We start from the raw sequence: 24740 nt of genomic DNA on the forward strand, positions 1-24740 counted from the left end.
GAATCTCAGCTCTGCTCCCTGTGAGCTCTCTGACCTAGAGAGTCACACCACCTCCCCCCCAGCCTAGTTTCCTCCCCTATAAAAAGGGGACAATAGTTATATTTTCAGATTGTGAGAATTAAACAAGATCATGTAGGCACTTAAGAAACAGATGTTTTCTCAGAAACACTAGATCATGTGCATAATCAGGGAACTAGAGGAATTTGAATACATATTTGTTGGACTGAATTGAGGTGCCTAAAAGAATGGTTGAGCTGGAAAGCACCTAAGAAATCTTTGGGCCTTAATAACTCCCAAACTGGAGTCCAGGGGAACTGTTCAGGGTATTTCCAAATGATAAGGACAATCGCACATTCTCAATAAAGTCTCAAGTTTCTTTACTTTTGTCTGGAATTGTATCAGCTCAAGGTGATAACACGGCTATCACAAGCTGTTCAGAAATTCTGATTGGCAGTTACATGGCTCTTTGATAAGTTTGTTTTTTTTTTTTTTTTTTTTTGAGACGGAGTCTTGCTCTGTCGCCCAGGCTGGACTGCAGTGGCGCAATCTCGGCTCACTGCAAGCTTCGCCTCCCAGGTTCACGCCATTCTCCTGTCTCAGCCTCCCGAGTAGCTGGGACTACATGCGCCTGCCACCACGCCCAGCTAATTTTCTGTATTTTTAATAGAGATGGGGTTTCACCATGTTAGCCAGGATGGTCTCGAACTCCTGACCTTGTGATCTGCCCGCCTCAGCCTCCCAAAGTGCTGGGATTACAGGCATGAGCCACTGCGCCCAGCCTAAGTTTTTTTTTAATGAGAAAATAATTACTGGAAGGTAGATTAAATGGTGGAAAACGTTAATCATGTCCAACTCCTCATTTCATAAACAGGGAAGCTGAGGTTTAAAGAAGGAAGTGGCTTGCTGGTCACACTGGGTGGCATAGCTGGCCCTAAAACCCAAATTCTTTTCCTGGAACCACTTACTTCCCGTCTTTCCACTCCAGAGAGGGGGAACCTAGGATCAATGAAGTTGATGGGTTTTCGTCTGCTGGAGTAGGAATAAGTGAGTTATCGATTTGCTCTTGCTTTTTCTGTTCTTAACTCATTCAGCAAATATCTACTGACTGTCCACTATTCGGATTTGGAAGATAGATAAAACAGTCATGGCAGCAGAGAGGGTCAGGATTTACTCCTACGTGCGACTTCAGAACCTGTGCCTTTTTCCACTGGACACCCACATTTTAAAACACCCACTACTCTGCCTTCTAATATAGTTCATCTGTGTCTCAGGGCAGGGGCTGTCTTATATATACATGTTCTAGCCTTCCTGCCACCCAGTAGGTGCGAAATCAATGTTGTAGTGTTGAGGAAACACTTGAATTTTATTTATTTATTTAGAGACGGAGTTTTGCTCTTGTTGCCCAGGCTGGAGTGCAATGGCGTGATCTCGGCTCACCGCAACCTCTGCCTCCCGGGTTCAAGCAATTCTCCTGCCTCAGCCTCCCGAGTAGCTAGGACTACAGGCGTGCGCCACCACGCCCCGCTAATTTTGTATTTTTAGCAGAGACGGGGTTTCTCCATGTTGGTCAGGCTGGTCTCGAAACACCGACCTCAGGTAATCCGCCCACCTCAGCCTCCCCAAGTGTTGGGATTACAGGCGTGAGCCACCGCGCCCGACCAACACTTGAATTTTAATCCTTACTTTGCTACTAACTGTGTCGTTGAAACAGTATGTTGCTTTCCTTCTCTGGCCCTTAGCTTAACTATCTGTACAGCGGGAACATTGGCAAACTCCTACGTGGAGGAGCTTGCAGGTCCACTTCAAGTTATCAGACTCTAACTAGGAGAAAACATTGAGAATTTAGGCTGAAAATAACGACACAGTTTATCACCTCGTTAATTCCCAAACATCATTACCGCGTCCTAAGCCACCCCACTTCCCTCTCCCCTAGCCGCCTTCCTTTAAAAGAAGAATTCCCCTCTAGAGGGCGCGCAAGCTCTGCGGCCTTCGTTCCTCTCTTCCGTTTGCCTTCACTCTTCCTTCTGCGCATGTGCTCAGTTCGCTCTCCGGCTGCTTGTACCTGGTTCAGGAGGTTCAGGCAGAGGTTGCACCCACTACGCCTGCGCAACCTCAGCCCCGCCCCTCCGCTGCTTTCCCCGGAAACGTTTCTTTCCTACGCAGCCGCTCCTGCCGCTGTGGTCGCTGGAGCTTTGCCTCTCTAGGCCGGCAGCGCCTCTCCTCCATGGTCCTGTCTGTCAGCGCTGTTTTGGGAGCCCGCCGGTGAGGCCGGGCCACGCTCAGACACTTCGATCGTCGAGTCTGTCACTGGTGAGTAGACCCCAGAGGAGCTCGTGTACGGGCGGGGGCCGCGCAGGCGGAATGGGCTGGATTTCCCCTCACTCTGAGAATGGGTCTGTCCGCCCCGCCTTCCCCCTGACTCTTGGAATGGGCTCACCCCTTGGTTCCAGTCCCTCCTCCCGGGCGGGGCGACGTTGCCATGGAGACGGGCCGCTGGCTGAGGCCCGGCTCGTGTCCCTGCAGGGCATGGCGGGTCAGTTCCGCAGCTACGTGTGGGACCCGGTGCTGATCCTGTCGCAGATCGTCCTCATGCAGACCGTGTATTACGGCTCGCTGGGCCTGTGGCTGGCGCTGGTGGACGGGCTAGTGCGAAGCAGCCCCTCGCTGGACCAGATGTTCGACGCCGAGGTAGGGTCCCCGGACTGGGGCGGGTGGGGTCTCGGCCTCCCCGAGTAGGCTTTGTGGTCCATCACTACTGTGGTGTAGACGTGGCTGGGTCACCTTCTTTCTTTGTAGCCCTGGGAAAGGGATTTCACCTTTCTGAGCCTCAGCTGCCTCATCCATAAAATGGAATGACAGCAGAGGCTGATTAGTACAAAGAAAAGGGCCTGGATGTTAATACAATAAACACGTCTGTGTTCCAGGCAACTCTGATACATTTCCTTTCTGATACTCTGGGAAAGTGACTTGATTTCTCTGAGCTAGGTTCTCAGGTGCCACATCGGAGAGAGGGGTGGATAAAAGAGCATTCATGCGGGTACAGTGGAAACTGCCTGGACTTTGGGGTCAGACAGGCGTCCGTTTAAGATCCACTTACTAGCTGTGTGACCTGGGGCAAATGTCACCTCTGTGAACTTGTTTTCCTGTCTTCAAAACCATGAGACTAGTTGCAGAGAGGTCGTGGACTGCAATATAAAGAGCATGTGCTTTGGGTTCAGAAAAGCAAGGGTTCAGTCTAGGCCTAAACATATAAAACTAGCTGTGGGACCTTGGGCAAGTTGCTTCCCCTTTCTGAGCCTTTTCTGAAAAGTGGGCTGGATGCTCCTACCATGTTGCCCTCAACAAAATGTTACAAGGCCCAGAGGGGTTTAGGAATAAGAAGGTACTTTGTAAAGTGTAAAGGAGGCCTATAAGTTGTTACATCTAAGAGGCAGCTGTGGCGTGGTGATGAGCACAGTTCTTAAAGCCAGGAGACCTAGGATGGAGTCCTTGCTCCTGCTGCTTGTTCTCTGTGTTAGCCCTTGGGCAAGTTATTATCCAAAAAGTGAGAAGAATTAAAAGAAGAAGAATGGCTTTGTGAGGTTTTTTTAGGGATAATATGAGATTATGTATGTCAAAGACCTTTCTTTGTCAGCTGAAAGTGTGGTGCAGATGTTTGGCATTTGATAGTATTGTGTTGGATAGTGGAGGTTGCACACCCACCATATGCCTAGTTGTAGTCTCGTAGGAGACTCTATCCTCCTGGGAAGAGCTGTGGGAGTGCCAGGCTTTGTTGAAGAGCCATATGATGCACACAACCTGAGTTCTAGCCTAGGGATCAGCAAACCTTTCCTTTAAGGGTGAAGTAGTAAGGATTTTAGGTCACAATTATTCAGCTCTGCCATTGTAGCACAGAAGGCTGCTATAGACAAATATATAAGTGAATAGGTGTGGCTGTGTTTCAATAAAACTTTATGTACAGGAGCAGATGCCGGGCCTATGGAGCCATAGTCAGCTGAACGCTGTTCTAGACTTTACTCTTGTTGTTTATTACTTTGGGCAACTTGTCTGAGCTTTTACGTCCTCCTTTGTAAAATGAGAATAATCCCTTTCCACCTGCTGTGAGAAACAAATGAAATCCCATAATGGATGTCTATGAAAGCACCTATTGGAAATAGGCTGCCGTACAGATGTAGGGAGGTATTATCTTCTGTGCTCTGGGAAGAATGCTTGTTCCTTAGGAGGCTTGCTGAGATCCTGGGGCTCTGCCAAGTCACTTCTCCAGTATATTTCCATTTGTGATTCCCCCTCAGATCCTGGGCTTTTCCACCCCTCCAGGCCGGCTCTCCATGATGTCCTTCATCCTCAACGCCCTCACCTGGTGAGTATCACCAGTTTTGCTATCCAGCTTTTGGGCTCTTAGTGCTGGGACTAACTTCCTAAGTTTGAACATGAGACAGGCTGGCACTTGTTTCTGGGGAGTGGTGGAGTAAAGTGGGTGACAGAGGCCAGTTCTGGGACCAGCTGTATAATGGGCCTCCTTCCATTGCTGTTTTGACTTACCTGGAAAGCTCTTATGTCACTATGTTTGTGCTGCCTGCAAGACAACTTCCATCTCAGATAACTTCCCTGATGTGGAGTGAGCTGAGAAAGGATTCAACCGAGAGGCAGGAGAACTGGGTTCTGTTCTTGGTTTGTGTGCCATTGGCCAAGTTACTTGCCATGGGCCTCAGGCTCCTCTTTTGTCCATGAGGGTTTGGACTCAGTGATGTCTAAGGTCACACGTAATCATTGCCTGTCTCTTAAGAGGCAGTTTAGCATAGTGGTCAAGGTGTCAGGCTCTGGAGGCAGACTCATTTGGCATTGAACCTCAGCTTTACCACTAGTCTAGTGACTTTGGACAAGTTAATCTACCACAGTTGCCTCATCAGTAAAATGGGGCTAGTAATATTACCTACCTCATAGTTGTAAGGATTAAATAAGTTAATTCACAAGAAGGACTTAGAACAGTGCCTTGCATGTTATTATTATTCTTGTCCTTACACCGGAGGTTGAAAACTGGTGGGCTGACTTTGACCTAAATTTGTCTTCCAGATAGGTTCTATTTGGCTTACATAGATGTCAGCCCACACATGGTGTTTAAAACATTTTTTTCACTTTGTTGAAAATCAGGCTATTTTATATAAAAATCCAGATTTCTGGCTTCTCTTGAATAATGGAATGACTGACTGATTCCAGGCCAACCTTCTAGCATGATAAGATTTGCCTAGATGCAAGTAGCTACTGCCCCCCTTTAGCTAGAACATGTATGCTTCAGGGTGTCACGATCCCCACCAATTCCTAGGATCCCCTAGTGACAATTGCCATCGATCATCAAGCTCATACTCAGTCAGCTTCACTCTTGACATTACCCGCCAGGTTCTTCTAGGCGTCTAGTATCATAACCCTTGCTTCACACTTATCTCGTCACTTCTGACCACTATGCTGCCGTCCTAATTGTCCCTACCCTCCCAAATAACCTAAGGCCAGGACAACCCAGTGACAACTCACTGCTGTCCTCTCCCCACAGTGCCCTGGGCTTGCTGTACTTCATCCGGCGAGGAAAGCAGTGTCTGGATTTCACTGTCACTGTCCATTTCTTTCACCTCCTGGGCTGCTGGTTCTACAGCTCCCGTTTCCCCTCGGCGCTGACCTGGTGGCTGGTCCAAGCCGTGTGCATTGCACTCATGGCTGTCATCGGGGAGTACCTGTGCATGCGGACGGAGCTCAAGGAGATACCCCTCAACTCAGTCCCTAAATCCAATGTCTAGAATCAGGCCCTTTGGACATCCTGCTGACACTTGGGCCCCTTAACACCTTGGGCTGCTCAGACCCTCCAGATGAGGTCCAGCCCAGAATCTGAGAGGAACCCTGGAAATGTGAAGTCTCTGTTGGTGTGGGAGAGATAGTGAGGGCCTGTCAAAGAAGGCAGGTAGCAGTCAGCATGACAGCTGCAAGAATGACCTCTGTCTGTTGAAGCCTTGGTATCTGAGAGGTCAGGAAGGGGACCTCTTTGAGGGTAATAACAGAATTGGAACCATACCACTCTTGAGCCACAATACCTGTCACCAGCCTGTTGTTTTAAGAGAGAAAAAAAATCAAGGATATCCGATTGGAGCAAACCACTTCTTTAGTCATCTGTCTTACCTCCCTGGGACAGCTGTTACCTTTGCAGTGTTGCCGAATCACAGCAGTTACCTTTGCAGTGTTGCCGAATCACAGCAGTTCTGTTGGAGAAACGCTTGGTTTCCGGATCCAGAGCCACAGAAAGAAATGTAGGTGTGAAGTATTAGGCTGCTGTCAGGGAGAGGATGGCAGATGGAGGCACCAAGCACAAGGAAAATGCACAACCTGTGCCCTGTTATACACACGTTCGTGTGCACCCAAGAACCTATGACTTTCTTCCAGTTCCTTCTACCAGGTCCCCATCCTGCTGCCAGCTCTCAACATAGCAGGCCATAGGACCCAGAGAAGAATCCCAGCGTTGCTCAAAGTCTAACCATCATAAAGACACTGCCTGTCTTCTAGGAATGACCAGGCACCCAGCTCCCACTGGACTCCAATTTTTTTTCCTGCCTTATTTAGAATTCTTTGGCGGGAAGGGTATGATGGGTTCCCAGAGACAAGAAGCCCAACCTTCTGGCCTGGGCTGTGCTGATAGTGCTGAGGGAGATAGGAATTTGCTGCTAAGATTTTTCTTTGGGGTGGAGTTTCCTCTGTGAGGGGCTTGCAGCTATCCTTCCTGTGTATACAAATACAGTATTTTCCATGGTTCTGCCTGCACTTACTTTGTAATGCCACGGTTGAGATTGAGAGAGATCAGCGCAGCCAGGCAAGGGAACTTTAAAGAATTATTAGGCCACCTTCTCCCTTTCCTGGACCCCAGAGTCATTCCTCCATTTGGTTAAAATACTCAGTGCAGGGAACTCTTACATCCTATCTCCTTCACTTGCAGCGTCCCCTGCTATGCCTCAGGTGAACCACATAATTCTTGGGTTTCCGTTCCTACTTGCTAGTGATTTCTGAACATGTTCAATGGAGCGGCACACAGTCTAGACCCACTTCCGCATTGAAACCTTCACTGTTCCTCTTTGGTTTCTTCAGAGCTTTCCCAAGAGAGCTGTCAGTTTTCAGCTGTCAGTAACACAAATGAGTTTATGGTAACACAAATGAGTTTTGCTATCTCTCTGAGAAGCTCATCTGACCTCCTGACTCTCAGCCCTACAGAGTAGGGAGTTGATGCTGACAGGATGAAGGTTTAGGAATAAATATGCCTGGGAAGAGACTGGGAAGGTTCTAGGGTGAGGCACCTCAGTAACTCATGGTACCTTGGCCAAGTTGGAAGGAAGCAGTTTGTTAATGAGGCACAGTAATCCTGGCTGCAGGGTCTAGGAGGTAAGACCAGCTGGGATGACCTTCCCTGGGTTAATCAGTTTCCCTCTAGACAACACAAACTCTGCAGGCATGTGACTAACTTTGAAAGAACACCCATCATGTGGCTGCTGTCACCCTTGACCAGCCGTGGTGGTGGTTACTCCATCTGTGGTTGGAGCGCCTCTTTGGGATTCACTTCAAGGTCTTGTGCCTATTTTTCTGCATATCTTCTGTGATGACAAATCTCTGTCCCCTGAGTGTTAATTTGATTTTTAGAAATGGCCAAAAGTCACGTGATCCAAACTTTTTTTCAGTAATATGGAGACTGAGCTGCATGGTAGTTGGGGATCAAAAATATGTGACCTTAATGAGATTTTTATGATTTCTAAAGTAACAATAAAAGCAGTTTTTAGAGTTGAGTTCCAGAGAGGGCAGGGCAATGGCAGTGACATGTTTGTCATTTTAATAATAAATAACATCTATTGAGTGCTTAAGAGGTGTCCAGCAGTGTGGGCTGAGTGCTTTATGTCTCTTTTCAAAATCTTCACAAGAACCCTCTGAAGTAAGAAGTAACGTCATCTGTATCTTACAGATGAGGGAGTTGTAAGGAACTTACCCAAGGTGACTTTTTAGGAGCTGGCAGAGCCAGGATTTGGGCTGTAATAGTGATATTAATAAGCTCATTTTGAAGAGGTCAGTAGTTAGTGATGTATAAGTTCTGACTGGCTAAACAGTCTGGTTAAATAGTTTATCACCTTATAATCATATCTTCTTGTCCTGTCAATTTTTTTAAATACCGAGGATGAATAGTACTTTATAAACATTACTAGCTTTCTAAGAAAAGCTGATATGCAGTACATTAAATATAGCCAGAGATTTCCTTTTTTTTAATTTTTTTTATTTTTTGAGGCAGGGTCTCACTCTGTCACCCAGGCTGGAGTGCACTGGTGTGATCTTGGCTCATCATAGCCTCAACCTCCCAGGCTCAATGATCCTCCTGCCGCAGCCCCCCAAGTAGCTGGGACTATAGGCACATGCCACCACGCCCAGCTAATTTTTGTATTTTTATTTTTATTTTTATTTTTTTAGAGACAGGGCTTTGCCACTTTGCCCAGGCTGGTCTCGAACTCCTGGGCTCAAGAGATCCACCTGCCTCGGCCTCCCAAAGTGCTGGGATTTTACAGGTGTGAGCCACCAAGCCCAACTGGCCTTTTTTTTTTTTTTGAAACAGAGTTTCACTCCGACTTCATTACCCAGGCTGGAGTGCAGTGGCCCAATCTCAGCTTACTGCAACCTCTGCTTCCTGGGTTCAAGCAATGCTCATACTTCAGCCTCCCAAGTAGCTGGAATTACAGGTTGGCACCATCATGCTTGGCTAATTTTTGTATTTGTCATAGAGACGGGGTTTCATCATGTTGGCCAGGCTGGTCTCGAACTCTTGGCCTCTCAAGTGATCCACCCGCCTCAGCCTCCCAAAGTGCTGGGATTACAGGCATGAGCCACTGTGCCCAGCATTGGCCAGAGATTTTCAGATGATCTTAGGAATGTGGGAAATCTATTTCCAAAGGATAAAGGAAGGTACCTAGATAAGAGAGTACTAGCCCACTACTGAGTTGGCATATCCCTTAACTCTCCAGGTGTCTGAAGTTGACCTCCCTTTTTCCCACCCACCACCTGAACTCTGGCCATTCAGAGAGAAAAGTGGAGACTCCTACATAGCTGATGGTCAGAATAGTTTATAACCCTTAAAGGAGGACAGGAAAGGAAAAAGGGATGTCTGGCTCAGAGGGTACTTCTAACCCCTCGCTCTAGGCAGCCCTGTCCATATCAGTGCCAAATGAGAGCCACGATGGCAGCCAGCAGACATCAGGGGGTACAATGGGAAGCTCCAGGACTCCCAACATCCTGGAGGGTACACAGCTCAAACAGTCTCCCCTGGACAGGAATCCCCTTGGACTCCTTCCTCAGCGACTCCCAGGTCAGAGTAGCTTCCTTCTGCCAGCCCCAGAAGGCAGTCAGTGCGCAGGTATGCAACACCTCCTTGTACCGGCAGCCCAGGGACCACGGAGTCTCAGAAGTAGGGCCCTGGGGACCTAGGGCAGAGGAGTAGGGATGGAATCAAGGTACAAGAGAACTCCTCTGTGGAGAGATTAAAAACCACTGTCTTAAGGTTTTCTGTTGTAAAGTAATAAAGGGTGGTAGAAATAGCATTGAGGCAGGAGGGAGTAGAGGGAGCTGAGGGTTTTAATCCCTGCCCTGCCACTACCTGGGCAAGTCACAGTCATAGGTCCAATTCTGGAAGGCTTTAGAGAGCTGCAGTGGAGTGCAAAGTCCTGGAGTCCCATTAGTAGCTGTGAGATCTTGGGTAAGCTATGTTACCTCCCTTACCTAGATTTCCTCATATGTAAAATGAGGGTAATAATGGTACTTATTTCCCTGGGTTTTGTTTTGTCTTGTTTTCTGGTAGGTCAACACTTACTTCTTTAAAATGGAAAAAGTGTTCCCTCCCTGGTTTTATTGTGAAGATGCAATAAGATGTCACGTGTAAAGCGCCTAGCCCAGCCCCTGGCACGTAGGAAGTGATCCATAATTCTAGACAATTATTAGGCTACCGCCCCCCTATCCATTTTACAGAACAGGAGACATTTGTCTTCTGAGCCTCTGTTTTCAAATGTTGGGGGATAGGCTTGCCAGTCCTCTAGGTACCACTACCAAGTATTGAGCTCCTATCTGGCATGTACTGCAAAGTGATTTATGTGTATTCTTACTCAGTCCAATAAGGTAAGCACTGCTATTTCCCCCATTTTGCAGACAAAGAAACAGAGGATTGGGAGTAAACAACTTTTTCCCCATTACAAAGTTGGTAAGAAGCTAGGCCTGTCTGCCTCATCTGCTTTTCACGTTCCAGTTATGTTTATGTGTGATCCAGACAATTGTGAGACGGACAGTCTTAGGGATCTAAATGCCATATTAGCAAAACGTTGTGAATGTAAACGTACGTTTGGCTTGTTAACAAGCAGCTAGTTCCATAAAGGTGAGTAGTTAGGTAGCTGCTGATAAGTGAGAAATGGAGCCGGGACTGACTGGCCACAGGGCTTTATTATGATGGCCCTGGCGTGGCGTGGGAAAAGGCCAAACATTTGTTCAATGCCCCACAAACTGGCTTCTCCTACATCAAGCTTGATTTGCTTAAACCCCCTGAAACAGACATTAGTATCACTATTTTATAAACATGAAATAGGCTCAGAGAGGTCATGTGACTTCTAAAAAGTCACTCAATATAAAATCAGATTCAAACACTTCAATTTTTTCCCAGTTAACTGTTAAGCAGCCATTTCTAGGGTGGCTTCCTCCCCAAATCTGTGTTACTGGGCCCAGAGGAGGAGCTTTAGGTTGAAATGGTTAAACAAAGAGAGGGTGGTAGTGGGGAGACCCTGGTTGTGGAATTGTGGGAGGCAGGTGGCCAGAGGCCTAAGTGCCGGGGCAGGTGGGATGAGGTGGAAGGATGTACTGCTGGGATTCCCTCACTCCCAGACCTGCCCCTTGCTGCCCTGGCCATGCTGGGTCCCCGCCTTCGTATACAGCCCTCCCATATATTCGGTGGCGTTCCCAGTGGGCAACTGGGGCCCAACTCCGGCTCTCTGGAGCAAAGTGGAAGTTGCCAGTCTCACTCAGGCCCAACCCAATCCAGCCTCCACTTGGGGCTCCCTGGGCAGGCCCCCACGAAGGCTAGTGCAAGGGAGCTCCCCAGAAAGGGTCAGATTTTTTAGCTGGGAGGGCGCTGTCTTGACTGCCCGCTGACAGCGCACTCAGGACAGAAGTTCACGCAAAGGTTGATGGAATGGAAGAGTGAGTAGAGATTATTTTCGAAAGTTGATGGGATTGAAAATACCCAGCAAGGGAACTGCAAGGGAGACTGTTCAGGAAATGGGCTGGAGTGCAAGCTGGGTGGGAAGACCGCTGAAAGTGGTTACTGGGGTGGAATTTGCACGGGAATTAGCGGGGTGGTGGGGGCGGAGGTAGGCACCGACCGTAGGGGAGCTCCAGGAAGATTGCGCTGGGAGCAGGAGCTCGGGAGCACGCAGCAGCCACTATGAGGTGCTAAGCAGTCCCCGCGCTGTGGCTCCGCCCAGGCTGGTCCGCGCGGCAGCTGATGCCCAGTCTTGGTGCCCAGTAATGGTGGGGAGGAGTGTGTGAGTGGGCGGGGTGGGAGGGGGGGAGAGTCCATCCAATCGTTCTCCCTCTGTCCCAAACTGGAGATCTATCTGCATCACTGCCCTGACCCCCAATCCCGGAGAGCTCTGTGCCCCTCGATGGCTCCACTGCTCTCCCGAGGGCGCCCACTCCATGCAGCCTGCCTCTGGGGAATATGGAGGTCTTCGTCCGGAGAAAACTCGAGCTCCCTTGGCTTTCCTCTCCCCAACGGCATGGTTAGGACCCTGTGACTCCTACCGACAGAGGGTGACCCCGGCCAGATGGGGTCGACCAGGGCTTGGGGTTGAGGTCTTCAGATTGAGGGTGGACCTGCCATGTCACCCTGGAGCAGTAGAGATGCAGTACCAGCTCCCCCGCCTGATCCGGTGCCTTCTGTGATCTGTGACCAAGGCAGGACACATTTGGAGGCCCAGCTGACATCCACTTTTTGACACCAGCCACAGTGCAATCAGTTTTTGACAATCAATTTTTGACAATCAGGTCGCAATGCACGCGCATGACCTACAGGGTGCTGGGGCTATTCCGCCTGCCTCGTGACTTCTGAGCAGGCTCTCATTTCGCCTTTTCCCTTTCTTGGGAAAATGGAATGGGGAGCAACCAGGAGCCCTTGCTCCTGCCACTTTCTAGCTGAGTGAGCCTGGACAAGTTACTTGCTGCCTCCGCGCCGCGGTTTCCTCTTGCGAGCTCGCGGGGCGATTGTGAGGCACTTTGCACCCAGGAAGCACACGAGCGCCCTGACTTCACAGAGCGCGCCACTCAGGAGACTAGCTCGCAGAGGTGGGGGAGGGGTGCTGCTCGCTGGCTTCTTTGGTTCTAGACTGACCTTAGGGGCCTCGGGGTGGGGGTGGGGGAAGCCTGAAGTCGCGACACAGGCTCCCTCTACCGAAGGCCTCTTTCCTTCATCCTTCCCAGCCCCAGACAAACAGGCAGAGTAAGCAGTATTCGTCTTAGGTGCCATATGGAAGATCTTATTTGTAGACTCGTGAATTTCGCCACCCATCCCTCCCCTTCAGCTGATTGCGCGATCTCCACCCTCTGCTCGCACCTCTGGCTCTCGTCCAGGTCACATCAACCTGCCAGCAGAAACCTCGGTGTTAGGCGCTAAGACTGTCCCCAGGGGGCGCTGGTCGTTTGGGGAGCGGGCGCAGGGACAAGGGTGCTGTGGTGTCTGGTAGGTTGGAAATGCCTTTGCTAAAAAGGAAAAGCCTCCCTTTAAGCTAGACCCGGTGGGCACTCACCCCCTTCCTTTCGTGGGACTTTCATTCTCCCACGAAAGGGCTGCGGTATTTTCTTCTTTTTTTGCTAAGGAACTTTCTGCTCAGAGTAAATCTTTTTTTCCTTTCTTTTTTTTTAAGACAGGGTCTTGCTCTCTTGCCCAGGCTGGAGTGCAGTGGCAAAGTCACAGCTCACTGCAGCCTCGACTCCTGGGCTTAAGCGATCCTCCGACCTCAGCCTCCTGAGTAGCTGACACTACAAGCGCAAGGCACCACATCTGGCTAATTTTTAAATTTTTTGTAGAGACAGTGTCTCATTATGTTGCCCAGGATGGTCTTGAACTCCTGGCCTCAAGCAGTCTTCCTGCCTCGACCTCCCAAGGTGCTGGGATTACAGGCGTGAGCCACCATGCCTAGCCTGTTCAGAGTAAATCTTATTTGAGGCATGAATCAATCAAACATAAATGGAGAGTTGAATTGATCTAAGAGGGAATGGGATGCAGCAAAGCCCTACTTGACCATCTCCCCCCTCCCACATTTGGAAATCCTTAAACCCACTTATGTAGGCCTCTGACTGTGAGATTCAGAGCCACAGCAGTTTCCACCTCTGCTAAGGCCTTCAGGCAGTGAGATGGCTCACTTCAGTGCCCCTCCTTCCACACATCTCCTAGCTGTATCCTGAGACCCCTCAACCTAGTCACTACCCTTCTGTATGATGTTGGTCTAAGGCTTCCCCCTCTCTGGACATGAAGGCGGAGCCTCCCAGCACTGCCAGCCACACACCACTCAAGACTCCAGATCCTGAACCCTGACTCTGGGGCCCAGCTCTGGGCCTGGCTTGGGGCTTGCATCTCACCTAGCCTGGCAGTGTTGTTGTCACACCCACCTTGTATGGATGCCACATAGGCATTTCAAGTGATGCGGAGCAGAAGCGGGTGCAGCGGCGCTTGACCCAACGCAGGGTGGAGGATCTGCACATCACCCTGGGCGCCGGGAGGTGGATTCGTGTGGGCAGCCCCTCAAACCAGATCCACTGGTCGGCTACATCCAGCTGCTTCATGTGCCCCATGGGAGTTCTATTGCGGTAGGGCTTAATGAAGATGACTCGGGGGCCCTCGGTGAGTGGTTGCCTCCCCTGGGCTCCAGGGTTCAAGCTATCATCCCTCGATGTCCTTGGAACCTCAGGCTCTATATGCTTTTCTTTCCATGGCATTGCCGCCGATGACGTTTTCTCCTTGTTCCTCATCCCTGACTGCACCTGGGACTTCCACTCCTTGTACTCTTTTTTCTTAGGGTCCCCTGTGGACTCTAATTTCTTGGACTTGAGTTCCTTCTCGGAGCACCCGATCTCCTGGAACTCTTCATTATTTTGTTTTGCTTTATTGCAGGCACTGTTTTCCCTGGCAGGGAGAGGAAAGGCAGTCAGCACAGCAGGACCGAGGCCCTGGTTCCCGAGACAGTTGCTATGTAGCCAGCTCAGGGGAGCCTGTTAAGAAAGGCTAGAGGGGCCTGCAAAGAAACTTCTCTACTGCCCAGAGGCCTTGTGCTGGTGTGAGGAGGTGTGATGAGCACTGGCAGAGGGATGTGAGAGATTGGGAAGGTGAAAGCCATGACTAGTAGTTAAGGCCCCTAAGAATGAATGTTGTCTACATCATCTGCCACTAGATTAGGGTTCTGTCTCTCTGGACTTCAGCTGGGAGGGTGAACAGTCCAGTAGTTTTTCTAAATTGTGCTCCAAGAACCTTAGGGTTCTGAGGAGGTGTCTCAATGTCACCTCCCCTGACCCACTGGGGGCAGGATACCTCCCCCCAGCTCATAACAACACAATTGGGGCTTGGAAATAGATATTTGAACAGAGGTTTCACTGCTTTAATAAAGTTGGAAAACTGTTCAAGACCAGCCTGGGCAACATGGTGAGACTCTGTCTCCATACAAAAAAAAATTTTTTAACTTGGAAAATGATGGGGCTAGATGATCCTGATCCTTCTAGCTCTATGTTTCCTGATTGCCTGCGACTAGAGGCCAAATCAGAAAGAGGAGCCCAGAAAGGTGGCCTTGACAGAAATATTAAATGCTGAGACTTTCCCAAAGGGTGTCTGTAACAGACTGGGCCCCCTGCAAACCCCCAGTGGCAACACCATCCTAGCCAAGGGCGTGGAGAGAGATGAGGCCTTGGGCTGCAGATAATGGCAATACTGTGATGATAATAATGGCTCCCGCTGATTGAGTCCTCGCTCTATGCCAGACTCGGGACCCTTACAACTTGGGATCCTTACTATTTCTGTGAAGTAGAAGGCAGTGAAGCAGAGTGGCTTACAGAGCACAGGTGTTGGATTCAGACAAACGGGCTCAGATTCTGCTTCTGCCTCTTACCACCTATGTGATTTGGGCAAGATATTTAACCTCTCAGAGCCTTGGCTTCCTTATCTGTAAAACTAGGATAATTCTGTCTACCTAACAGGATTGTTGTGAAGAATAAACTAAATGGGAAAATTCTTAAGTGCTTAACACTGTAGGATGGCACTTAGCAGGCACCAATCAATGTTAGCTTTCTTAATACTGTCATGTGACTTATAAGGAAACGGTTTGAAGTTGTCTCGGAGGCATGGTAAAAAAAAAAAATAATAAAAATAAAAATAAATTAATAAAGAAACCAAGCCTCAGCAAGATTAATCTTCAGATTTCAGGGGTCAGTCTGCAGGTGACTCTCTGGGTTATATTGACTTGCAGGGGAGGAGGAGGAGGAGTAACCTGTCTGTCTCAGTGCCCCAGGGTGAAGTGAGCGCCACAACTGGATGATTACAACCATTGTTATGGCCGCAGCTCTAATATCAGACAGGAATGGCTTCACATCCTAGCTCTGCCACTTATCAGTTGAGTTAACTGAATGAGACAAGTCACTTCACCTCTTCAGCCTCAGCTCTCCAGCAGTAAAATAGAGTTAATAAATACCTCTCTCACAGAGGCTTTGTGAAAATTAGACTTGTTCTCTAAATTCCTTAGCACAATGCCTGTTCCCAGAAAGACGGCATTTGGGTCCATTATGGGGGCCAGGCCCCAGCTTACCCAGAGGAGATGCGGAGAATCTTTGGAACACTGAGCAGTGAATGCCAACACCTTTTGGCCAGCTTATGCAGTTCTTGGATCCGGCGGTTCGAGCTCTTGAGTAGCTTCAAGAGCGACAAGTTTTTTAACACCTGCCAGGGTCAAGAAACCAGGTAAATAGAAGCTTCAGCTTTCCTGGACAGCCTCCCTCTCCCCTGCCTGCCTCTGGCTCTGCTCAGCCAAGGGCCGGCCTGCTGGCTCCCCTGGGCCACTCAGCCTGGCAACCAGGGGCAGTACTGCATGAGTATATGAGCTTCCCCAAGCTGGGGCCAAAACAGGGCGTCTCACCGTTCTCAGACGGTTCCGCTCAATTACTTTGCTCACAGGCTGCTCTGTCTCGTCCCGCAGTTTCTCATCTTGCATCTGAGGGACAGAGGATAAGAGAGACATAAACCCAGAGGAATCAGCCAGGTGTGGTGCCTCATGTCTGTAATCCCAGCACTTTGGGAGGCCGAGGTGGGTGGCTCATTTGAGGTCAGGAGTTTGAGATGCCTGGCCAACATGGTGAAACCCTGACTCTACCAAAAAAAAAAATACAAAAATTAGCGAGGTGTGGTGGCATGCGCCTGTAGTCCCAGCTACTCAAGAGGGTGAGGCAGGAGAATCACTTGAACCCAGGAGGTGAAGGCTGCAGTCAGCTGAGATCTCGCCACTGCACTCCAGCCTGGGCGACAGAGTGAGGCACTGGAGGAATCCTCCTGAACTCCTCCATGTGCCTCTTCATTTGGCTGAGCATGGTTTGACCAATCCTAGGCTGGGAGTTTTGTCATCTTGGTCTGGGGACAGAACTGGGAGACCATTTTAACTCTCCTGACCTCCCTTCACCCTTCACCTTTTCCTTTTCTCCCATGCTGGAAAGCCCCTTTCCTTGGCATGGTGGATTCTTTGTTAAGGACCCCTCTAGGGACTCACCCCCAGGGTCTAGTCCCAAGTCTGACCTTGGAAACCCTGCTGTTCTTGGGCCTCTTCTTTGCTGATGGACTCATGCTGGGGCTGTGAGACCTCAGAGACGAATGGAGCAACACCAGTGCCAGGCACCAACCCTGTTCCTCTCAGTTCAGCCAGCACTCAGGCTGGGCATCAGATGGTGGTGCTGGCTCTGTACCACCTGCAGCTGTGACATCACTGAAATGTGACAGTAGCAGGGCTGGGTCTCCAAGGAGTGTATGTGGCAGAGGTGAGGGGTAGAGGGTGAGAAAGAAATATAGACAATAGGCGACAGACAGCTGTGTGCATTGTCACAACCTCCCTGTGGGGTAAGAGGATTATCCCCTCTTTTTAAATGAGGAAGCCAAGGTTCAAAGAGGTTGAATAATCTACTCAAGGCCACACTAGATCTAGCCCAGCTAGATCATAGTGGGCTGGAAACCTAACCAAGGTCTGATAGTCAACCCATGAAACCAGGGATTCCCAAACCATGCTCATCCATTCAGTCATGTCGCCTGTTTTGACTGGGCGCCTGCTACATGCCAGGTGCTTTTTCTTTTCTTTCTCTTTTTTTGTTTTTTTGTTTTTTGAGACAGAGTCTCGCTCTGTCGCCAGGCTGGAGTGCAGTGGTGAGATCTTGGCTCCCTGCAACCTCCGCCTCCTGGGTTCAAGCGATTTTCCTGCCTCAGCCTCCCAAGTAGCTGAGACTACAGGCACCTGCCACCACGTCCGGCTAATTTTTGTATTTTTAGTAGAGATGGGGTTTCACCATGTTAGCAAGGATGGTCTCGATCTCTTGACTTTGTGATCCACCCACCTCCACCTCCCACAGTGCTGGGATTACAGGCATGAGTCAGCGCGCCTGGCCTTGCCAGGTGCTTTTTCTAAGTGCTAGAATAACAGAAAATTCTTGCCCTCAAGCTTACATTCTAGTGGAGGGGAAACAGTGTGTGTACTTGTAAATGTTTAATAATTGGCTCTCTGAAGCAAAATGTATATGTGTTTGTATTATAAATTTTACTGATAGAAATCAACAAATAATAAAATCCTATAATACTCTTTATTGTAACTTCTATTAGTGAGTTGCTTCTTATAGTATGCTTTTCTTGGATTTTGCCTAACCCCTCTATTTATAGCCAACCTATGGTTGTAATGGATAAACAAGTATAATACCAACATTAATGTTTGTATTTTCATTTACACTAAACAGTAAGAAGAAGGTGAAAAAGTGAAACAACAGAGATATTGAAATTTAACTCATTTATCAATGATTTCATTGACCTATTTGCTGAATTAGACCATAGTTTTTGAATACTGGAGGTATATTTCTCAGATTCTTTTTGTTATTTACAATCGAATAGCTATGGGCAGGACACTTGCTTATGTTTTCTCTTTTTTTGTTGTTTTTGGGGGGTCTTTTTTCAGATCTACATATGATTCATATATGATATATTTCTACTCTACAGATATACAGATATAAAGAATCCTAAGAACATAGATAATAGTAAAAGGTAGTAAAAAATAGAAAGTGACAAGTTTAAGCATTTTTCACCCTATGTTTTTAATATCACTTATTTAATTGGAAGTTGCTATCAATTGCATTTTAATGATGGCCATGCCTAACAACCAGCCTGCAGAATTCCTAGAAGTATAACAGTAGACTTGTGAGCCCTTATGAGTCAGCCCCAGCACGCCAATGCTACGTCAGATGGAAATAAGTGCCTGGAGAACAGCAACCAGGGTAAAGGGAACAGGGAGGGCAGAGGTAGAGGGTTTGGTATATTAAAAAGGTGGTCTAGGAAAGATTCACCAATAAGATGAGATTTGAGCAGACACCTGAGAGAGAGAGGGAAGAGGAGAATGAATGATGGTGGGAGAAGATGAGGCAGAGAGGGAGTCGTGGTGGGTTAGGCAGATCACAACAGGCTGTAAAGGGCGCTGGCTGCCCTGAATCCCTGGTGCCCCGCTGGCTGCATCAGAATAGTATGAAGAGCTTGTGAAAAACATTTTTGTGAGCACCACCCCATTCAGCAGGCCAGTCAGATAACCAATCAAATGTAGGACCCACTCCACACCATTCCACTTCTAGTGGGGAGAGATGTACATGCACAGGGGGTGGGTGCTTAGCTCTGAATGGAGGGGTGAGGGGCCAACCCTACCTAGGCTGTGGGACAGCTTCTCATATATAAATATCCTTTCTTATTCAAGTGAAGGTTAGGTAGTGGGTTAAACTGCTGCTGTGGCCTAGGAAAGAAAGCAATGTGGTAATTTGGCAAGGAAGACACAGAGGGTGCACCCTCTCTCTCTCCTGTCTACCCCCATACTCCTTGGCTGCTCTGCCTGCTCAGACATACCCCTCCTTGCACACAATTTCAGCTCTGATCAACTGGACTTCACTGAACAATGCTGCTCTGAGGCCCCGGTGCCTGGTGGGCTGTATCAGAATCACCTATACTCGCTACTCAACTCCTGAGCTTCCAGGGCTGGGGAATCACTGTGTGCTAGGCACTAAGGGACAGCAACATTATAGACAGAGCATGCCTCTGAGTTCACAGGCCAAGGGGATAGGTACCCCAGAAGGTAGACTCCTCAAGGGCAGGGATTTGTGTCCGTTTTATTCATTGATAAGCCACCAGATCCTAGAACAGTGCCTGGTGGACAATGGGTGCCCAAAAAGTATTTTTTGAAAAATGAAATAAATAGCATGATACGGGTAATACTGAGGGTTGTAGGAGCACAGAGGTGGAGCCTCCCAACCCAGCCTGAGGATGTCAGGGGATCTTCCTAGAGATGGTGAGGAGGAATGAAGGATGAGTAGATGTTGGCCAAGCATAGCGGTATGGGGCAGGTCGGGGGAGGTGGGCAGAGCATTCTCAAAAGAGGGAGCTTAAAGAATATGAGTGTGGAATGGAATTATATTGTACATTGGATGTTGCTAGAATAGAAAGCAGTAGCCAAGAGTGGCAGGGGTGAAAACTGGAGAAGTGGGTAAAGAGACCTACCCAATGACACACAGCTGGTAAGCCTTGTGGACTAAATCCAAGACTCTTGAGTGAAAACCTCCACTCTTTTTTTTTTTTTTTTAAGTATGGCATAATAAGATATGGATAACACAAAATTTACCTTCTAACCATTTTTGTTTTTGTTTTTGAGATATAGTTTCACTCTGTCGCCCAGGCTGGAGTGCAGTGGCGCAATCTTGGCTCACCACAACCTTCACCTCCTGCATTCAAGTGATTCTCGTGCCTCAGCCTCACCAGTAGCTGGGACTACAGGCACACATCACCACACCCAGCTAATTTTTGTATTATTAGTAGAGACGGGGTTTCACCACGTTGGCCAGGCTGGTTTCAAACTCCTGACCTCAAGTGATCTGCCCACCTCGGCCTCCCAAAGTGCTGGGATTATGGGCATGAGCCATCGCACTCAGCCCTAACCATTTAAAAAAGTAGTTGGGTGACATTAAGTACCTTCTCTTTGTACAACCATCATGGATATCCATCTTTAAACTTTTTTTATCCTATGGAATTGGATCTCTGTATTCCATTAAATAATAACTGCCCATTTTTACCTCCCCCAGCCCGTGGCAGCCATCGTTCTACTTCCTGTCCCTATAAATTTGACTACTCTAGGAACCTCATATAAGTGGACTAATACAATATTTGTCTTTTTTTGTGACTGCCTTATTTCACTTAACATGTCTTCCATGTTGTAGCATGTGTCAGAATTTCCTTCTCTTGTCTGGGCACGGTGGCTCGTGCCTGTAATCCTAGCACTTTGGGAGACCGAGGCAGGTGGATCACCTGAGGTCAGGAGTTCGAGACCAGCCTGGCCAACATGGTGAAGCCCCATCTCTACTAAAAGTACCAAAAATAGCCAGGCATGGTGACGGGCACCTATAATCCCAGCTACTTGGGAGGCTGTGGCAGGAGAATCACTTGAACTTGGAGGGTGGAGGTTGCAGTGAGCCAAGATTGTGCTACTTCACTCCAGCCTGGGCAAAAGAACAGCACTCTGTCTCAGAAAAAAAAAAAGAATTTCTTTTTAAGGCTGAATAATATTCCATTGTATGTATAGGCCACATTTTCTTTCTCTGTTCATTCATCGATGGACATTTGAGTTTCTTCTGCCTGTTAGCTATTGTGAATAATGCTGCTGTGAACAAAGATATACAAACATCTCTTCAAGGCCTTGCTTTCAGCTTTTGTGTATATACCTAGAAGTGGAATTGTGGAACTGCCGAATCATATGGTAATTCCCTTTTTAATGTTTTGAGGAACCACCACATTGTTTTTCGCAGTGGCTATACCATTTTACATCCCCACCAACCATGTACAAGGATTCCAGTTTCCCTATATCCTTGCCAACACTTGGTATTTTCTGTTTCTTTGATAGTAGCCATCTTAATGGGTGGGAGTTCCACTCTTTTGTTTTATTTCCTCTCATACTTTGTTCTTTAATTTCTTTAGTTAGGTTTACTGGGGTATATTTTATATACAGTAAAATTTACCTTTTTTAGTATACAGTTCTTTAAGTTTTGACAAATGCATACTAGTGTAGAATACCACAGTCAATATATGGAATGGCTTCATAACCCCCCTAAGTTCCCTCAAGCCACCTCTTTGTAGTTAACTCCTCTTCCCACTCCCAGCCCTGGCAACAAACTGATGTGTGTTTTCAGTCTCTATAGCTTTGCCTTTTCCAAAACACCATATAGGTGGAATCATACGGTATGCAGCCCTTTGAATCTGTATTTCTTTCACTTAAGATTTGCACATGTTGGGTATGTCAATAATTTGGGTTTTTTTCATTGTTAGGTAGTATTTCATTCTATAAATATGCCACAGTTTGTATGTGTAATCATTAAAGGACATCTGGGCTAGTTTCTGGTTTTCAGTGATTATGAATAAAGTTACTAAATACATTTGTGTACAGGTTTTTGTGGGAATACAAGTTTTTATTTCACTTGGATACATACTTAGGAGTGGGATTACTGGATCATATGGTAATTATATGTTTAACTTTAGAAGATACTGCCAGAATTTTCCAAAGTGGCTGTACCATTTTATATTTCCACCAGCAATATATTCAAGGTCTAGCTGACTCACATTCTTGGCAGTATTTGGTACTGTTAGATTTTTATTTGTTTGTTTTGTTTTTAGCCACTCTAGTAGGTATGTCATCATATCTTATAGTTGTGTTAGTTTGCATTTCCCTAATGACAAATAATGTTGAACATATTTTCATGTATTTATTTGCCATCTGTCTTTTTTGATGAAGTTTTTGTTCAAGTCTTTTGCCCATTTTTAGGTTGTTTCTTTTAAATATAATTGTGTTGAGTGTTCTTCACTAATTCAGGATCTCTTTATCAGATATATGACTTGCCAGTATTTTCCACTAGCCTGTGGTTTATCTTTTCGTTTTCTTAACTATCTATTTAAGAACAGATTCTTAATTTTGATGAAGTCCAATCACTTTAATCACTTTTTTTTTTTTTTTTTTTTGAGATGGAGTCTTGCTCTGTCACCCAGGCTGGAGTGCAGTGGCGCTCTCTTGGCTCGCTGCCAGCTCCATCTCCCGGGTTCATGCCATTCTCCTGCCTCAGCCTCCTGAGTAGCTGGGATTACAGGCGCCCGCCACCACGCCCAGCTAATTTTTTGTATTTTTAGTAGAGATGGGGTTTCACCATGTTAGCCAGGATGGTCTCGATTTCCTGACCTCGTGATCCACCTGCCTTGGCCTCCCAAAGTGCTGGGATTACAGGCATGAGCCACCACACCTGGCCACTATCACTTTTTTTAAATGGGCTATGCTTTTGGTGTCATATCTAAGAAATATTTGCCTAACCTGAAGTCACAGAGGCTTATGCCTATATTTTCTTCTAAACATTTTATAGTTTTAGTTTTTTAAATTTAGATATTTGATCTATTTTTTAGTTAACTTGTATATAGTCTAAGGTATGGATTAAAGTTCTTCTTTTGCTTATAGATATCCAATTATTCCAACAGGATTTTGTTTTGTTTTGTTCAGAGACAGAGTCTCTCTCTGTTGCCCAGGGTAGAGTACAGTGTTGCACTCTTAGCTCACTGCAACCTCCGCCTCCTGGGTTCAAGTAATTCTCCTGCCTCAGCCTCCCAAGTAGCTGGGATTACAGATGTGTGCCAACACAGCTGGCTAATTTTTATATTTTTAGTAGAGACAGAGTTTCACCATGTTACCCGGCTGGTCTCGAACTCCTGACCTCAAGTGATCTGCCTGCCTCAGCCTCCCATTGTGTGAGCCACCATGCCCAGCCCCAACATGATTTTTTGAAAAGACTACCTCTCTCCTTTGAATTTTAAAATCAACTTACTGATTTCTACATAAAATCCTACTAGGATTTTGATTCACCTTTGGATTCATTGTTCTGAGTCATTCCTTCCTTTTTCTGTGCATTTGCAGTTGAGTTTTTTTCTCAATCTGCTTCCTGCCTGTAGAATTTTGGGATGCAAAGGCCTCTTTTTACTTTTTAAGATTTTTTAAAAATTTGAAATGATTATAGAGTCAAAGATGTTGCAAAAATAGAAAGGTCCTGTGTACCTTTCTCCCAGTTTCCTCCAGAGGTAACACTGGACAAAGCTAGTACAATATCAAAAGCATAAAATGGGCAGTAGTACAATATACAAACCGTGTTCAGATTGTACCAGTTTTACATGCACTCATTTGTGTGTTTCATCACCAAAAGGATCTCTCTTGTGCCATCTATACCTCCCTCCTCCATTCAGTACCTAATCCCTGGAAACCACTAATTTGTTTTTTGTTTTTTTGTTTTTGTTTTTGTTTTTGTTTTTGAGATGGAGTCTCTCTCTGTTGCCCAGGCTGGAGTGCAGTGGCGCAATCTCGGTTCACTGCAACCTCCGCCTCCCACGTTCAAGTGATTCTCCTGCCTCAGCCCCCTGAGTAGCGGGGACTACAGGCGTGTGCCACCATGCCTGGCTAATCTTTTGTATTTTTAGTAGAGGTGGGGTTTCACCATGTTAGCCAAGATGGTCTTGATCTCCCAACCTCAGGTGATCCACCCGCCTCAGCCTCCCAAAGTGCTGGGATTACAGGTGTGAGCCACTGTGCCCAGCCTGAAACCACTAATTTATTATCTACTCTATAATTGTTGTCATTTCAAGAATAGTATATGAATAAAAGCAAGTGAAGGTATTAAAAATGTTGTATGAGTGGAATCATACAGTGTGTGACCTTTTGAAGTTGGCTTTTTTCACTCAGCATAATGCTCTTGAGATCCAAGTTATTGCATGTATCAATAGTACTTTAAAAATCACAGAAAGTTTCAAAAAATATACATAGAGGTTTTGTGTACCCTTTGCTCATTTTCCTCCAATAGGTGGGAAAAGCTTACATACCTTTGGTATAATATCAGAACCATGTATAAATTCAGGTAACCACCATCACAATCAAGTATAGAACTGTTCTGTTATCCCAAGGCTTCCTCATGCTATTCATAGCTACAGTCACCCCTCCTTCCTCTCACCCCAATCCCTAAAAGTCCCACTTCATCTCTATAATTTTGTCATTTTGAAAATATTATATACATGGAATCATATAGTATGTAACCTTTCAAGATTGGCTTTTGTACTGGCTTTTCCATATAATGCCCTTTATATCCACTTAAGTTGTATCAGTAGTTTGTCCCTTTTTTTGCTGAGTGCTATTACATATAACACAGTTTGGCCATTCACCCATTGAAGAATGTTTGTTTCCAATTTAGGGCTATTATGCAGGTTTTTGTCTCCACACATAATTTTCATTTCTCTGGAATAACCTTCAAGGAGTATGAATGCTGCCAAACAATTTTCCAGAACATCAGCAATGTTCATACATTGATACACCTTCTCT

The 24740-nt window shown here is 47.0% G+C and overlaps 2 protein-coding genes across 7 annotated transcripts in view; one reads left to right on the top strand and one right to left on the bottom strand.

Annotated features, from left to right (window-relative positions):
• Nucleotides 1-2026: 2026 nt before the first annotated feature.
• The window catches only part of SYS1 (SYS1 golgi trafficking protein), a 40471-nt gene continuing 17757 nt past the window's right edge, over nucleotides 2027-24740 (top strand). Inside the window, exons 1-4 of one of the 3 annotated variants that reach the window (XM_008951345.4) lie at nucleotides 2027-2310; nucleotides 2524-2688; nucleotides 4293-4360; nucleotides 5549-6789. In XM_008951345.4, the coding sequence (XP_008949593.2) occupies nucleotides 2527-2688; nucleotides 4293-4360; nucleotides 5549-5789 (471 nt within the window). In that variant the 5' untranslated portion in view covers nucleotides 2027-2310; nucleotides 2524-2526 and the 3' untranslated portion in view covers nucleotides 5790-6789. Of the gene's footprint in view, nucleotides 2689-4292; nucleotides 4361-5548; nucleotides 6790-24740 lie in introns of those variants that run through there. The other 2 variants (XM_063600874.1, XM_055104923.1) reach the window with 2 other exon arrangements.
• Nucleotides 8591-24740, bottom strand: part of TP53TG5 (TP53 target 5) — a 40369-nt gene continuing 24219 nt past the window's right edge. For 3 of the 4 annotated variants that reach the window (XM_055104922.2, XM_034947595.4, XM_063600873.1), the window contains exons 4-7: nucleotides 16215-16289; nucleotides 15888-16018; nucleotides 13708-14221; nucleotides 8591-12680 (exon numbers count right to left, since the gene is read on the bottom strand). In XM_055104922.2, the coding sequence (XP_054960897.1) occupies nucleotides 12576-12680; nucleotides 13708-14221; nucleotides 15888-16018; nucleotides 16215-16289 (825 nt within the window). In that variant the 3' untranslated portion in view covers nucleotides 8591-12575. Of the gene's footprint in view, nucleotides 12681-13707; nucleotides 14222-15887; nucleotides 16019-16214; nucleotides 16290-16864; nucleotides 17076-24740 lie in introns of those variants that run through there. The other variant, XM_003825961.6, reaches the window with a different exon arrangement.

Source organism: Pan paniscus, chromosome 21 (genome assembly GCF_029289425.2).
Source record: "Pan paniscus chromosome 21, NHGRI_mPanPan1-v2.0_pri, whole genome shotgun sequence".
NCBI lineage: Eukaryota > Metazoa > Chordata > Mammalia > Primates > Hominidae > Pan > Pan paniscus.